The sequence below is a fragment of the Cucurbita moschata genome, unplaced genomic scaffold, assembly GCF_002738365.1.
Source record: "Cucurbita moschata cultivar Rifu unplaced genomic scaffold, Cmos_1.0 Cmo_Scf00003, whole genome shotgun sequence".
NCBI classification, from domain to species: domain Eukaryota; kingdom Viridiplantae; phylum Streptophyta; class Magnoliopsida; order Cucurbitales; family Cucurbitaceae; genus Cucurbita; species Cucurbita moschata.
The window spans coordinates 4,476,295-4,493,872 of NW_019268519.1; the positions used below are offsets into that span (position 1 = coordinate 4,476,295).

At 37.8% G+C, this 17,578-nt stretch overlaps 2 protein-coding genes across 2 annotated transcripts; one reads left to right on the forward strand and one right to left on the reverse strand.

Annotated features, from left to right (window-relative positions):
- Positions 1–371: 371 nt before the first annotated feature.
- Positions 372–9,146, forward strand: LOC111435302 (DDT domain-containing protein PTM). The gene is made up of 9 exons (XM_023072749.1): positions 372–2,535; positions 2,678–3,292; positions 3,710–4,646; positions 4,989–5,274; positions 5,380–5,504; positions 5,739–6,190; positions 7,419–7,447; positions 7,854–8,507; positions 8,637–9,146. Exons 1-9 carry the CDS (start codon positions 788–790, stop codon positions 8,837–8,839), a joined length of 5,049 nt encoding a protein of 1,682 aa, XP_022928517.1. The 5' UTR covers positions 372–787; the 3' UTR covers positions 8,840–9,146.
- Positions 9,147–12,141: 2,995 nt separating this feature from the next.
- Positions 12,142–14,489, reverse strand: LOC111435331 (scarecrow-like protein 3). The gene has a single exon (XM_023072798.1). The coding sequence runs from the start codon at positions 13,785–13,787 to the stop codon at positions 12,372–12,374; it is 1,416 nt and encodes a 471-aa protein (XP_022928566.1). The 5' UTR covers positions 13,788–14,489; the 3' UTR covers positions 12,142–12,371.
- Positions 14,490–17,578: the final 3,089 nt, after the last annotated feature.

Consider the following 17,578-nt stretch of genomic DNA (forward strand, 5'->3'; position numbering starts at 1 on the left):
ATATAAGAACAATCTTAAATCATTGAAATCTTTTCATGGAAAGTGAGAAATTCACGAATCTAATAAAGAATCTAAACTCTAAGACCAAAATCATCCCCATCAGATCCGATAGCAATCGTAGGAATAATCCAAGAACCACCTTAAACCCGCAAAAATTTCTTCAAGAACATGACAAATCTATGAACCCACGAGAAAATCTTTATGCGACAAGAAGACCCAAACCATCCCGTTGAAGTCACGAAATTATTCGTTGTAAGAAAAGCACGCTAAACGAACTATACTTTCCCGTTGCCGCAGCCACAAACTAAACAGCCCAAATAAATAAGGGTGGTTTCACATTGCCACAGCCAAATCTCGACCGCCCACGCCCCCGGATCTGACCCACCTTCGCTGGTGTAGATTTGGTTGGTTGCTTTATTCCCCTCTTCGGTCCAATTGCAAAGTTATTGGAATCGAAGAGTATAATTTTTATTTTGATTTTTGTGTCACTTCACGTTACTCTTCTCTTACTTTCTTTCTCCCAGCACTTGTTGAGGGCACGACCCCCGCTTCGCTTCAAAAGACTTGTTAGTTCAACTGACACAAACCCCGTTTCTGTCTTGCATGTCTTGAGCATTTTCAGCGACGAAAGTTCTCGTTCTCCCCTCTTTCTCATAGACCCAGAAGCCGATTTTCTACAATACTTGAGAAACGGGAGCAGTGGGAATTAATTAGCCTTGGTTTTGAATTGGGTGTTTGTTGTAGATCACAGTTCCGGCTCTTAATTGGGTGTTCTTTTACACCCTTGATGGAGTTCGTGGGCAGAGCTGTGAAGAAAGAGTTCAAAGGCCGTGGAATTCATTTGGGTGTTGTTAAATCCTTCAATAGCTCTTCTAGGTTCTTCGAGGTGGAGTTCGAAGGTGGTGATTCGGAGGAATTGGCTTTGTCGGAGGTCTCTTTGCTCTTGGAGGATCAGTCTCAACCGGTGGAAAACAGGCCCTGCCGTGGCCGGAAGCCCAAGAAACGTCGAAGAATTGAGAGCACATGTGAAATTGGCGATGCATCGGCAAATGCTGGGAGGAATTCGGTGCCTGATAAAGGGAATTCAGATGAAACCCTAGAAATGGCCTTCGAGGTAAGTGTTGTTTGTGTTAAGGATTTAAATGAGAATTTGAATTTGAACGATGAAGTTGAAAAAAACGTACAAATAGCTGATGGGGTTGGTGGGAATTTGAATGGAAGTCTCGAGGGAAATGAGAATTTGGATATGAATGTTGATCTCAGTGATGGGTTTGAAGATATTTTGGAAAGGAGAAGCGAATCTGAGAAGGGTTTTGTAGGAAATAGGTCGGGCAATGGGAATCTTTGTAGAAATGAAGATTTCAGAGACGGATTAGATTTGAATGCGAGTTCTAGCTCAAATGAGTGGTTCAATTTAATCGACGGCAGTGGTGTTCATGCCCGTACTAGTAAAGATTCTAGATTAGAGAGAAGGGGCTCCATTGATTTGAATCTGTATGTTAATGCTGACTTTGATGAGAATCTTACTGGGGGAGCTGTAAGTTGTTCGCTGGTGGAAACAAAGAAAAAGGAATGGGATTTTGACTTGAACTTACAGGTTAATGATGAACACGGGGATACTAACAATAACGGCGGCGAAGAAGCTGCTTCTTCTGGGACGACAGAAGGAGTAATAGATGAAGTTTGTGACGAAGCAGTAATGGATCAAGTTCGTGATGGAGCAGTAATGGACCATGTTTGTGATGAAGCAGAAATACACCAAGTTTGTGATGAAGTAGTAGTAGAAAAAGTTTGTGATGAAGCAGTAATAGACAAAGTTTATGATAACGTTGAAGGACTTCCAGACAAAATTATGGAATCTGAGCATGAAAGTGGCAATTTGCAAGAAGTTCATGTCGATATCAAGGAAGAATTGCCGAAAGACAGCTATAGTTCTGGTGGAGATGTGGCTGTTAACGATGGTAACGTGGTCAACATTGAAGTGAAGGATGTGAGCTCTGATGCTGGTCCTCAAGCAACTGATGGTTTCCAAGGAAATTCCGAAGATCAATGCAAACAGCGTGGTGGCCGAAGAAAGAAACGAAAGGTTTTGGACGGTGTAAATACACCAGATACAGTTTTGAGGAGAAGTACACGTAGAGGATCCGTACAGAAAACCGTCCCAATTGCATCATCTGATATATCTTCCCCTGTAGCTAGTGTGGTAACCGAGGAAAAACAGGTAGCTTATGATTGTAAAGAATCCGACATGCCTGTTGCCTTTCCTCTTAAGTTGCAATTACCACCCTCTTCGAAAAACTTGAATCTTGACGATATTCCCATCCTTGACTTGTTCTCTATTTATTCGTGTTTGAGATCATTTAGCACTCTGTTGTTTCTTAGCCCATTTGAGTTGGATGATTTTGTGGCAGCCCTAAACTGCAAATCTCCTACTATATTATTTGATAATATACATCTCTCTGTTCTGAAAACTCTAAGAAAGCATTTGGAGTATCTCTCTGCCGAAGGTTCGGAATCTGCTTCGAGTTGTTTAAGGTAGAGATTGTTCCTCCTATTACTTTTTATTTGCTAATTCAATTATAGTTAATATCCTTGCATTATCTTTTATTTGATTATATATTTACTTAAATGCAAATATAATTATGTGTTATATTTTCTGTTTTGAAATTTTGATCAGGAGTCTTAACTGGGATATGCTAGACTTGATTACGTGGCCTATTTTTATGGTTGAGTATCTATTGATTCATGGTTCAGGTTTGAAACCTGGCGTTGATCTATGTCACCTGAATTTATTAAAAAATGATTGCTACAAACTACCTACGGGAATTAAGATCGAAATTCTTCGCTGTCTATGTGATGATATGATTGAAGCGGAAGCCATTAGGTCAGAGATTAACAGAAGGTCTTTGGCAGCTGAGCCCGAAATTATTCGTGATAGAAGTGCGAGGTTGGAGGTATACAAAAAGAAGAAGATTTCAGCAAATGCCTCCATTAATTCTTGTCTGTCGGAGGATGGTATGGATGACACCACAGACTGGAATAGTGATGAATGCTGTCTGTGCAAAATGGATGGTAGCTTAATATGCTGTGATGGCTGTCCTGCTGCATATCATTTGAAGTGTGTAGGAATAGCCAATGATCTCTTGCCAGAGGGTGACTGGTTTTGCCCTGAGTGTGCTATTGACAGGCAAAAGCCCTGGATGAAGACGCCAAAATCACTTCGGGGAGCTGATTTCTTAGGAATGGATCCTCATGGACGTACGTACTTTAGTAGCTGCGGGTACCTGTTGGTGTAAGTTTGATAATTTTTTCCTCTGCAATTACTTCAATTTCTTCTTTCAATCATTGCACCTTCAGTGATTTGCCGCGTTAGGTAGGGTAACCTGTCACCACATTGAGTTCCCCGTCCTCCTTTTTTGCAAAGGACGTCCTTCCTTGCAACGTTCTTCCATGCATGATAATGGAGAAACTCCATGGAAAAGAGATGGGGGATAAAGGCCCTTTTTGTTCATGTCAGCTAATATCTAAGTGAATGAACTGGGGCACATTTACTTTTGGAGCTTTTGGAACTTCTTGTTGATTTTCTTTTAAAGTTTTTTCCGACCCTTTTTTCCGGCCAAGAGTTTGTTATTCTTTTATTTAGATTAGGTTATATCTAATTTCTCATTATCCATTTAAATATTTTTGTTTTTATTGAAAATATTTGCAGGTTTGATTCATGTGACACGGAGTCCTCTGTTAGTTACTACCACACGAATGATCTGGATGTTGTTATTGAAGCTCTTAGGTCATCAGATTCATCGTACAGTGACATACTAATGGCTATTTACAAGCACTGGAAGATTCCTTTCACTTCAAACGGAAAAACGAGTAAAATGGGTTCTCTAGATTGTACGATTGGATATCATAGCAATTCTTTCCACGAAGGTGCAAAGTCGGTAAACTTGGTTGAGGTGGAGGCTATACTGGAAGGTTCAACTATGAATACTGAAGAACCAGCTCTAGACAGTAAGATGAACTCCAGCGTTCAGAACGGTTATGAATTCAGAAGTCAGGCTAAAGTACCAGGGAAGTTCTCTTCTGGAGGAAATCTGTCTTCGATACGTCCTTGCCTAGATGGAAAAGAGGATTTCCTTGGAGTTAAAACTGATGATGGTTACTCTAACTTCTATAGTTTTGCACAAACAGCTTCTTCGGTGGCTGATGAGTTCTTGCGTAAATCATCTGACAAAATTAAAGAAAAGTCTACTATGTCAGAAGAAGAAATAATTGCAGGGCAGATGAAGGTAATTTTGAAGAAAACAAGCAACTTTTATTGGCCGTTCATTCAAAATTTTAATGTAGCTACGCAGAAAGAGAAATGTGGATGGTGCTTTCCTTGCAAATCTTCGAGTGATGAGGCGGACTGCTTGTTTAAGACGAACATTAGCCAGATTGAAGAGGGTTTGGCAGTTCATGTTCATGATCTTCAACTTAAAATGAAGGGAAAAGGCCACCTCAGAGATGTTGTATGTCAAATTATCTCGATTGAGAATCGTTTGCGAGGGTTACTTTTAGGTCCATGGCTGGATTCTCATTATTCTAAGCTTTGGCGTGACGGTCTCGTGGCACTTGACCTTAACTCCATCAAGCCTCTATTATTAATGGTAATTGATTATTATTATCTTTTACTTCAAAGTTGGCTTATTATTAACTTTTTTTATTCATAAATTTATAAAATAGTTTTGCGAACTTAATGATAAAAATGAAAAAAACAGAAAAAGGACGATGGGGAGATCATCCAAAATGCTCTTCAACATTGAGAAAGAAAAGGAATAATTGAACTAATATCGTTACTATCTTTGATCTCAACTTCCATTCAATTGTGAGTTGTAAATGTTGCAAATTTGAGAAGTACTCATGGTCCTCACAGTTTGAATTGATTCTTACTTGCCTCCGTTCTTGATTCTTTATGAAGGCTAATTTTTCTTCTTACAAAACCTTTACAGATTGAATCAAATTTACACCAGCCTGCTCTATCAACTGACTGGTTTAAGTATGTCGACTCTGTTAACACCTTGGGTTCGGCTTCCCTTTTCATTACCAGTTCAGTACGTACTAATAGACATGGAATAAGTAGAAAAAGAGCTAGGTTTTCAGATACCGAGTCAAACGCCTCTTTGTATGGTTCTAGTGGATTAAGTATGTTTTGGTGGAGGGGTGGCCAGCTTTCCCGTCGCATGTTTAACTGGAAAGGTTTGCCTCGTTCCTTAGTTTCCAAGGCTGCACGACAAGGTTTGTAATATGTTAATATTCTTTTTTGAAGCTGAGTTGACATCATTTGCAATGAAGTCAACTGAATAGCCATTCTGAATTGTTTTGAAGTTTAAAATTCTGCAGCTGGATGTACAAAGATACCAGGAATTGCATATCCTGAGGGTTCGGAATGTGCGAGAAGAAGCAAGTGCATTGCCTGGCGAGCTGCTGTAGAGGCATCAACAAGTGTGGAGCAGCTTGCATTCCAGGTTTTTAGTTTGCATCTTTGCCTATATGATATTATTTCCTCTATCATTTTATTACCGTTTTTCCTCCTCCCTGTTGTTTAACGATCATTTTAACTGCCGTAAAATATGTCAGTTTCTTGTCATCCAGTAAATTTTAGCTAATGAATTTGACCTGCGTTCGTGATAGGTTGTTTTATTAGTATGTTTTTTTTTCTTCAAGTTTTGGTGACATGTTTGTTCTTCAATTGCTTTCAGGTTAGAGAATTTTATTCAAACATTCTGTGGGATGACATTGAAAATACCCATCCTCTCCCTACGTTAGAAAAGGAATTAAGAAAATCAATCAGGCTTTTCAAGAAGGTAATTGTGCGCCGTAAGTCCGTTGAAGGAGACGTGACAAAATATCTCCTTGACTTCGGAAAGAGAAGAGTGATTCCTGACATTGTTAAGAAACATGGGATAATTCTGGAGGATTCTAGTAACGATAAAAAGAGATATTGGCTAAATGGGATTTATGTTCCTCTGCATCTGGTGAAGAATTTCGAGGAGAAAAGAATTGCTCGCAAAACAAATGAGGTTAAGCCCAAGAACGTGGAATTGAGTACGGTGAAGTCTTCCAGGAAGAAGGGATTTGCATATTTGTTTGCAAGAGCAGATAAACCTGAGTTGTATCAATGTGGCCGCTGTAACAAAGTTGTTCCTGTCAGGTATTTGACATTCATTATTGCATTCTTACTGAATGTGCTTCATAGCTCGAATTTTAAATTTAATCGCTTATCTAGTTTCCTCACTCTGAAATTAATTTAACCAACAAAAGCAGTACAATTCCATATGTCTCCCCACGACTCTTTTTTTTAAAGATGAAAACTCACCCGAACAACTTAGACTACGTAGCTTAAACCATAAGGGTTGGGTTGGGACATATTTCTTTTTCCGGTTTGGGTTGGGACATATTTCTTTTTCCGGTTTGGGTTGGGACATATTTCTTTTTCCGGTTTGGGTTGGGCTTGGTAAACTGAAAATTTGGTTCGTTCAGCAAGTTGTAACCTTTTTGGTTGGGTCAACCCAACCAACAAGAAAATAAGGTTCACAACCCAAACTAATTCAACCCTACCCTACTTTTAAGATTGTTATGAAAATTAAGAATATTTGAGGTTTATAATAGATGTTAGTGATGTATTGTGCCTTGTGAATATTTGATATTTGAGTTTGATGAGATTTTAGTTATTAATGTGCCATGTATCGTGAATATGTAGAATTTTTTAAAATAATTTAAAACAATGAAAAATCTGACGACCAAGCCCGAAAATAGACTATTGGGTTGGGTTTGGTTGTGAACCCTATTTGGGTCACCAACCCAACCAGTTCGAAATTTTAGGTTGGCCTAAAACAAATTCCGACCCATGAAACGGAATCAAAGAATTTTTCAGAGCAAGAATCTTCTTTGGATTAATTGTTTTGAAGCATCCCATCTGAAGGCCTCATCTTGGTGTTCTTTGTCCAAGTTTTTCATGTGATTTTTGATTATCAGATATTTGCCTAAATTGGAATGCCTTTATATATTCTTTATAGTGTTTTACTTTTGTTTTTCAGTTACTTTCAGTTCAAAAAATATTTGACTAAAGTACTTTTAACTTTCTCATGAACATCTCTGTTGCTTCATTTTATTCTACGTTTGATAAGGTTATGATGTTCAAGCCTTATCACATCATGATGTAGTTTGGCTGCTAGATTGATTTCAAGGTTTATGCTACACTAGGCTTTTGAATGAATGTAAAAGATGATGAATGATTACTACTATGCTGTAGATATAGAAAAGGCCTTTGATGTCACTAATATCATTACTCAATGACATGTGGTCTGAAACTTTGTTGAATTATTTTTTGTGTATCTATATATTTTCACTTTATTGATTCTCTTTTCTTTACATTGTAGGGATGCTGTTAGTTGTCGATATTGTCAAGGTAAATTTCGTGTCATTCTTTTCGTGACCTTTTTGTTTTACGGCTTTGGGAACCACAAGTTATTGAGATATTAATATCAGATTTTCAGATAAGGATTGTGATACATTATCTGTAGTTTTACCTTCTATTCTTCTATACATATAGCTTTTCAAGTGAGGATTAAGTTTTCCTTTTGTCTCTCTCTCTCTGTCTTTTCGAAAAAAAATTAATAACTAGTACTTCAGATCTCCCATGGAACTGAAATTGGTCATTATGGTACTGTTCTATATTTCTCATCCCATTAGATAGTGCTTCCGGCAGGTTCTTTGTTTTTTACGTGTTCTAATTCTATGTATATATGTAATGGTTACTTGAATAAGATTGAACACTGTTGTTTGGTTCCTACTTATCCTTATACTGCTTTCAGGAATTTTTCACAAAAAGCATGTGAAGAAGTATGTGGAATCCGTTGCTGCTCAATGTACATATACTTGCCACAGTTGTTGGGATGGTATGTCTGTGAAGACTAGTGGAAAAAGAGGGAAAAGTGGTGTAAAAGGAGGGAAGTTGCACATGGAAAGACATAAAAAAGTTTCGAGTGATCAACGTGCATTACGATTGAAAAACAGAAAAAAATTGTTGAGAGCTGGAAAACAAGTACAGACCAAAAGCAAGTCCAAAGTTCCGACAGGTATCCCTCTACGTCGTTCAGAAAGACAAGCTACATTCTCATCACTTCAGAAGAAAAAGCAATCACTTCAGAAGAAAAAGCAAAATAAAAAGAAGATTGGTGGAAGTGTCAAAAGGAAAAAGATCAAGTCCAGGAAGGGAACACCAAATAAACGCAAGAGAGAGACTTCTTTGCAGAAGAAGAGAACTCTGGCATGTCACAGCTTCTGGCTTAATGGCCTCTTCCTTTCTACAAAGCCCGGTGACGAACGAGTGTCACACTTTAGGGAGAAAAAGCTTCTTGCTCTATCTCAGAGTATTTCCATGGACCTTGAAAAACCAAAATGCAATCTTTGTTCTGAAACAGAACATGCTTCTGGTTTGAATTATATTGCGTGTGAAATTTGTGGAGGTAATTGACTTCTGTTTTTCTCTCATTTTGGAACTTCTTCTAATCTTTAAACACGATTTCTCTTGGCTTACGCGCAAGTAGTGTGAATGCTTGAACTAATATGTTTTCTCCCCTTTGGGTGCCATGCAGCGTGGTTTCATGGCGATGCGTTTGGACTTGATCAGACGAAAATAGATAAATTGATTGGATTTAGGTGTCATACATGTCGGAAAAGGATGCCTCCTGTCTGTCCACATCAAACGAATCAGAAGTCTGATATTTTGGAGGTTCCTGAGGTACAAAATAGTACTGTGGTTAATTGTTCAGAGGAACACATGCCCTCCCATGTATAAATGTGATATCTCAAATATTGTAGGAGAGAGATAACTGTGTTTCTAATGGGAAGAAAAGAAAAACAGCGAAAGCAAATGACAAGGAAGTTAACTACATTCCAGAAATTATTCTCTAGTCTATATATAGTGTATTTACTGAAACTATATTGAAATTTGAGATTAGTTGATTCTCATGATTCAATGACTGGTAGTTTTTAGCCTGTCCTGGTTTACTTTCTTCTGCCGTATTGTTGTAATCTATCTTGTCTTTTTTTCTTTTCTTTTTTTTTTAATAAGAAACCCGACCGATAGGAAACAATTTTGTTTTTGCATTGCTACAAAAAGTATTGTGATTAAAGAACTCATCTTCTTTCATAATCTGTGATGTTTTTTGAACCCGAAACCCCACTATAGGGCCCTTAGCCACCTAAAATCTTAGCCTGACCTTTAAGCTTCCATTTGTTAGAGATAGATATTGATAGGACAGAGATATTAAGGACAAAGTCGTAGCGCTTATTTACAAAATTACAGTGATGGAAATGTGGTCCAGGGTCTCTTCCTCCCCTAGTCAAAGGCTGCAAACTTACAGGGATTATAAATCTATCCATCAAACGTTTGTTCTCCCACCTTTGGTAATAAACATTGCTGTTCCCTTCCATTTTATCCTATTTGTTTTGACATACTTGAGTTCTTATACAACATTAAGATGAGGAAACTATACTTCCCCTGAATATAACCTCACTTAGCTAAAAACTCATTGTGACTGCCCTTACTTGTGGATTTCCTATAAATTATTCATAGAACAGTTAAAGTTTCAATAAGGTTTTCTTTTTCCCCCATACTTTTCCGACAGAACTATTAATGTTCTTTTTTGTTGCTGCCTAGGATTTTTTTTTCTTGTCTTGAATTTTTTTTTTTGAAAAGTTCCCCTTTCATCTAGGAAAAATTGAAAGATTACAAGGGGCTGCAGCCCCACAAAACGAGCCAAACTAGATATTTAGAAAAGAATGAATTTTTTACTCTAAACTCTCATAGATTTTATCTTTTCTGCTTCTATGCTCCCACGTGGCCAATGCTTTATATGTAGGTGTATTACATACTTAGCCTTTTTCTATTTCGTCTTTTTAGTCACTTTGATAACCACTTATTATATGACAGCCTCAGATATGTATTAGTTACTCAGAAGGCATTCTTACTTCCATTATTTGAATCTGAGTTTGTTCTTATATAAGCATGCTTGACTTGAGGGGATGTCCCAAAAATACAAACCTGTCTGCATTGAATACTTGTTGGCTGTTTCTTTCACATCCCTCGACTCGAGGGGATCTCTCATGAATCTGAAAGACATGTATGATCTATTGAAGTTTTTTGGAATTTGGATGAATAGAAGCAAATGATTGCAGAAAATTTTGATGGAGCGTCATAGTACATGGATTAGAGTATGTTTCATTTTATCACTTTGAACCTCTATTACTTAGATTTTATTGTACAAAATGAGAGAAGTGAAAGGCTGCACTTAGTACCCAGCTGGAAGGTACCATTCAGAAAGATGAGGCTGATGGTCATTGCGGTGTTGCATAGTGAAATCTTAGGAGAGATGTGTCAGAGCTGTGGTTAAGGGCTACCCGTCCCATATGTGATTAACGGTATAAAATAGATATATATGTTTGAATAATTTCACTCTGTTTGCTGAGTGTTAATCTTTTCTACCATTTGTGGTTATAATCTCTTACTCTTTCACCTTCATTGCAGGACCCGTTCTTTGTAAAATACTATCTATTCGAACATGGCACCGACATCCTCAACATTCTGAATTGCTTTTTTTTCTCCTTGTGTGCTCTGAACATGAATTTAAATTGCATTCGCTCATACAGGGACCGATATCTTAACGTGAATTTTCTGTCTGTCTTCAGAAGATCTCGTTCCCTATTCAATTTTTGATGAACAATAATGAGATATCAGCATGGACCTTTTTCTTATCTGCTTTATAAGTTATCACTGTTTATGATGTGTACAAAATGGTGCTGAATTCTCTTGATGTCTTGTTATATAAACGCAGGTTTAGAACTACTGCATTAAAAAGAGCCAATCTACTTCATTGAAGATCAAGACCTGAATGACCAACTTCCTCAGCCAGATTCCGCAAGGTCTTAACTTTTGGCTTGGTTGTTTTGCATACATGTTTGAACTTACATCTATGGTGGCATCGGAGTGACTTATTCATTTATTAGGTAGTGATGATAGTATGATTGTAGTTATAAACTAACCACATGAATATCCATTGTATTAGGCTTGCCAAGATATAGATAGCAATCTCCCTCCCTCCCTCCTTGGTCTAGCACTAACCCATCTCGTAGATAGCAGGCTCGGTTTCGAATGTGTATCGAAACTGGGAAATTGGTTCCTGATTGAACAAATACTGATGGAAACTTTTCATGAAGTCAATCCGGGATTTGCAGATATCGTAGGTAGCATAGATTCATAGAAAGATCGTAGTTACTGGCTGAGAGGCTGACTGTAACAATGGTCTCCATTGTGAATCCATAGAAATTGCTACTTCATCCAATAAAATTTGAACGTGATTCATTTTTTCAGTTTTTGATGTGGCTCTGTTCATGTTACTGCTATTGTTCTTAGGATCGGTTTCTTTGACAGTCGGGTTTTGTTTACATTTTCAATGAAGTCTTGATGCTACTTCCCCACGATTCTTTTTAAACAATGTCCTGTTAAGAATTGGATTATGTCTTGTTAACCATGTATGGTAATCATTGATACTCATTGTAACAGCCCAAGTCCACTGCTAGCAACCCATTGTAACGGCCCAAGTTCACTGTTAACAAATATTATTCTTTTTGGGTTTTCCTTTTCGGGCTTCCCCTCAAGGTTTTTAAAACGCGTCTGCTAGTGAGAGGTTTCCATGCCTTTGTAAAGAATGCTTCGTTCCCACTTCTAACGAATGTGAGATCTCACAATCTAAACCGAATAGTGTACCAGGGAGAACGCTGGGCTCTAAATGGGGGTGGATGGTGAGATCCCACATCGATTAGAGAGAGAAGCGAGTGTTAGCAAAGACATTGGGCCCAAAGAGGATGGATTGTGAGATCTCATGTCAGTTAGAGACAGGAACGAAACATTCTTTATAAATGTGTGAAAATCTCTCCCTAGCAAACACGTTTTAAAAACTTTGAGGGAAAGCTCAAAGAGAACGATATCTGCTATCGGCGGGCTTGGGCCGTTACACCCATGGTAGCAAATCAGGTAGGAAAAAAAGCTTTAAACGTGAAAGAAAGAGGATTTGGTGGATGTGACAGAGAGATTGAATATGGTTTCAATGTACAAACTAGAACAAGTTAATACTGAATTCCCTCTGATACAAAAAATGAACCATGATGAGACCAAACGTCAGTACTCTTCAGCAACACATAGAATGAGAAAACTAAAACAAATGTGCTGATACAGTTTCATCAGACATGAAGACCCGACGACGTCACAATCGTTCTCCGACACTGATCTAATCGGAATGAAGAATTCTTTAGCCTACCAGACAATACTGCTACTTACAACACCTCCAAGCCGATACCGAGAACAACGAACGATCTTGCCAACAAATCATAACACAACCATTCTCTTCCTTCAGCCTATAACCATCACAACCATACCCCTGCAGCAGGCTCCTTGCCTGCAGCATGCCATAATAACTCAAAGGCACATGCCTGAACCCCGCGAGATCGAACCGTTGACTCCATTTCTCACGCTTCTCGTGTCGTTCCTTCCTTTCACCTCCCTCACAAGCTATAATGTTCTTAATCTCTTCCCCAAATAGCATCTTTTCCAACTTCAACCTCTCTAGGGATGTTCTTGACATATTAGATTCCAAGCAATCAAAGATTGCTGCATATGTGTGGAGAGCCTCTAGTGATCTCTCCATAAGTGTTGCACCATTATGGTTAGAATCTTGTTCGGTTACGACCATCACCTTCGGCGTCAAACTCCACAATCCATTCAAGAAGCTGTCGATCTTCGTCACGTTGGCTTGAGATAAAGCTGATGAAGATACCGAATCGGGACTCGGACTGCACCCGTTAACCGAATCCTTTTCGAGTAACTCACTCAAGTTGGTTTGGTTCGGGTGCTGGTATCTCGAGTAATGAACTCCATTGGCACTCTTTCCTGCTAATGGAGATGACTTTTGCAGGACTTCATTATCAGCTGCCAAAAGGGTATGCAACTGAAGAACTGAGCTGATAGCCAGAGCCTCCCCTGTTTTCACACGAAGCTTTTCCATATCAAGATCCTCTAATCGGCAGACGACCGAATCGAATCGAAACGGTATATCAAACTTTTCAGCTTCTTCAGTTAGCTGACGAGCCATTCGATCCAGAACCTGTTTCTGTTGATGAACCCCAGTGATTCTCAAATGGGGAGGCCCTTCAGGCCTGACACTCAAAACCTGCAAAAGTGCAAGCCATTGAGCAGTTTCATTGGCATCGAGATCAATGATATGAATCATCTTTTCCCCTTCCATGGCTTCAACAATAGCCTGATTAGTAAGCACAATAGCCACCTTAAGGAATGGAAACACCTCAAAAAACAGCTTTTTAACAAGAATCTCCTCTGAAACCACAGGTATCTTTGTGGAGTTAAAGGCCTTATAAAGGCCAGGCCAAGTTTTAAGGATTCGATTGGCAAGAGCCTCGGCGAAATACGCTGCTATCCGCTGCATTGTATCGCCATCAGCAGAAGCAAGATGGGATATCTGATCAAGAGCAAGATTAGCATTGTCAAGACTACCAACAGCCACATGGTTAGCACAAGTAAGCAACAAATGGATCAAATACAAGCCCCTCTCCTCCGATTTGAGCTCTCTAAGCCATGGATATGGAGAGCCCAGTTTAGGTGAAAGAGACATCATTGTGAAGAACTGGAGAGGGGAAGAAGTTATGGAGGATGTGCCTTCATCTTGAAACATTGCTCAATGCAGTGAAACAGAGGATCAAATTCACAGAAACCAGCAAGTTCTTATGGATATTGCACACAAATGATAGCAAAATCCTCAGTTTTCATGATCATTTCTCAAAGAACTCATAGGAGATAGTACAATCCAAGAAATGGAACAGATTAGAGGGCAAAAGACAAAAAGGGTTTGCTGCTGAGAATGATTAAGAGAGACAAGAACAAAAACTCAAAAGGGAAACACAGAAGATTTCAATCGAAATATCACAATAAACAAACTAGTTAAGCAGCAAGAATCAGTTCATCAGAGCAGAGAACGACCAGGAAGAACAAGAACAAGAACATGGATGAATCGAGAAAGGGTTATTGGGTTTTGTAAAGAACCGAAAACCCAGATGAAATCTGGAAGAAAAATCCAAAATCGAAAAGTGTCGGTACTTGAATCTTTCAGAGTCCAGAAAAGGGTTGCGAGTGTGGGTGGGTTTCCTCTGTTTTCATCATCAGTCTGGTTCGATTCAATTCAATTAAAGCTCCTCTGCTGCTTTGAAAAGGCTTCTGTCTCTCTCTCTCTCTCTCTCTCTCTCTCCCAGTCCTCCATGAGATGACTACGTTGTCGACAAAGCGTGGTGGTATGATCGTTTTGTCGTCATTCATTTCTTGTCCTTTACTCTAAAGTGGGGAATATGGAATTTCTGAGAAGCTTAGCCTCCTGTTTTCTTCTTCCTGCACAAAACCAGGGAAAAACTTCAACGTTAACGTTGCGCCAGTTTTACACTCTTAGATAGACACCAGCGACATCATTTCAAAATCTTATCAACTCCACCTTTATCAAATATTGTCTTTTTTATGTTTTCTCTCAAAGTTTTTAAAATGCGTTTATTAACGAGAGATTTTCACACCCTTATAGAAAAAATGTTTCGTTTCCCTCTCCAACCGATGTGTTATCTCACAAACGTTGGTATTCGTTCCTGTCTCCTAACAATATGAGATCTTATAGTCCACCTCCTTCGGGGTCCAGCATACACACCACTTGGTGTCTGACTCTGATATCATTTATAACAGCCCAAACCCACCACTAACAAATATTGTCCTCTTTGAGCTTCCTTTTTCAAGCTTCCCCTCAAGGTTCTTAAAACGTGACTTCTAAGGAGAGATTTCCACACTCTTATAAAGAATATTTCGTTCCCCTCTCCAACCGATGTAGTATCTCACAATCCACTCGTAACCCAACATTCTCGTTGATATTCGTTCCTGTCTCCAAACAATACGGGATCTCACAGTCTACCTCCTTCGGGGTCCAACATGCACACCACTTAGTGTCAGGCTATGATATCACTCATAACAGCCCAAATCCACCAGTAGCAAATATTGTCCTATTTGAGTTTTCTCTTCAACCGATGTAGGATCTCACAGTCCATTCCCTTCGAGGCCCAGCGTCCTCACTGGCACTCGTTTCCTTCTCGAATCTAAAAAGAGTAGGAACAGGAAACGAGTTTAGAAGCGTTTTGTCCGGATGTTGGGAGGAAAGGGAATCCATGGGGGAGGGGGTGGGGTTATAATATTCCCAAAACAAAGAAAAGTCCAAAAGGGTAGCCATTGTTGGGGCTAAGTGGTGGGGGAGAGAGTGCAAGAAAGAGTTGAACCAATGTGCTTCCAAAACCCAAAATTGTCTTGTTTTGCTTTGTCTTGAAGTGAAAATGACCATACATTTTGTATTATCTTCCCCTCTATTAAGACAAAAGGACATGGTGGTTAAGCTACCTTCCAAAACCACATTCATCCCCCACTTCTTCATTATCGTACGCCCTTCTTTCTAAATTTAAACTAAAATAATTTAATTTTTATTCTTTTTAAAAAATTCAAAAAAACCCGATCAATTTAATCCAGCCTGTATGATGTGGGTTGAATCGTCAACTTATATCGAGTTGGGTTGGGTTGGATTTGCTCGTGAATTATCTTAAAATTAATTTGGATGGAATCGAACTAATTTAAATTTATTGCAAATTTTTTTGCTATATATTTGGATTATTTATATCTCGTGAATTATCTTTAAATTAATTATATTTATTTAATTCAATAATTACTCTTTCGTATAGAATATAATTTTTTCAAAAATAGGTTGAAATTCAGTTCAAAATATTAATTCAATGTTCGAAAATAAATAAAGAAAAATAAAGATTTAAATACGTGATTTCAACCGACTTAAACTAACCCAACTCAAATAATTTAACCAACCAATCTAAATTAGATAATTTATGATTGGGTTGGACGGTTACAAATGGTATCAGAGCCCGACTCTGTAAGTGGTTAGGTTTATTATTTCATAACAATAATTTACACAAATTATTTTGTGTCCTAATCTTGGAAAAATATATATAATTGTAGCACACGTCAATAGCATATCAATAATTGTGATTTTTCAACGACAATAATAAACCATTTAAAAAAATAGTGTCATTTTTGGAATATTATCATCAAAAGCTACAATTGTCTTCGTCTTCGTCTTCGTTTGTACATTTTACTCCTAACTCCTACAATTGGCTAGGCCTTGACGGTTTAGAAAAGAATCATCGAGCTCATACTTACCGTTTTTTAAATAGAGTACAATAAGATCGAGGGGCTCACGTCATGTGGTGAAGCCCATTTTACCTATTGTAACAATGGTATTGGTTGGATTTTGTTGGGTTGGAATCTGTCTTTATAACTCGTACTAGGACGTCTATTTGGTCGGACTTGGCTACAAAATATCCTTGACATGCTTTAGAGGAGATCCTCATAACTATTATAACGACTCGTGTTTAGAATTTGGATCAGAATTAAGAATTTAGAAGGTAGTGTTACACTAAAACATCAAAATTACAATAAAAGACAGAAGATTAATAAATTCCTATATTCACACAAATACGCCGTTACAAGGAGGGAAACCTTTTTTTTATAAGAAACATTTAAAGGAGATATATTCGAGCCAATCACTAATAACTATCGAGAAATTATACTTACAAAAGAATCTTATGTGTAAAGCAGTTCATCGATGACCGTTACGCTTAAGCTTTTGGATTTTTCGTCAATAAAAAGTTTAAATTAAAATATCTTATTGTTATTATTGAATTATTGCATTATAAATTTGGTCCATATAATTAGTTTAAACCATAAAAAAATTATATTATTTTTTGGTGGGGAGCTGAGGTGGAATGGATATAACCAGCCACGTGGAAGGATCGTGACCACAGAAAGTAACTCCAAATCTTACCACAAAATGAGTTCTAAAATATCTGCTCATTATATATCTCGTGGTTTATAGGTCTTTTTTTCCTTTCCTCTCTTGAAAAGGAAAATTATAAATAATTATTATTAGTGTTTTGAAATATTATTTATTATATATTATTCTCTTTTTGTGATAATACATAAAAAAAAAAAATGATGATATTGGAATTACTTTTATTCCAAGTTAAATAGGTAAATATTATTAATCGGGCGAAAATGAATATAACTCAATTATAATGGATATATTCATCGATTAAGAGGTTAGAGGTTCGAATTATTCCATTTTTAACTCAATGAAAAAAAAATTTAATTCGATATTGTTTATTTATTATTGTGTAGTTTAATTTAGACTCGTTTCATTCCGTTGTGAGTTTCGAAAGGCTGGGTGAGCCTCAACAGTATAGTCATAGTGAAGGTTCATGGTAGAGTTTTATTAGACTAACAACGTGTTTCGAAGAAGAGTAGTCATCTAAAATAGTGATAAACAGATAGATGATGATGGTTGAAGGTGAAGTTCAATAGTGTATTTTGTTCTTATTGGTG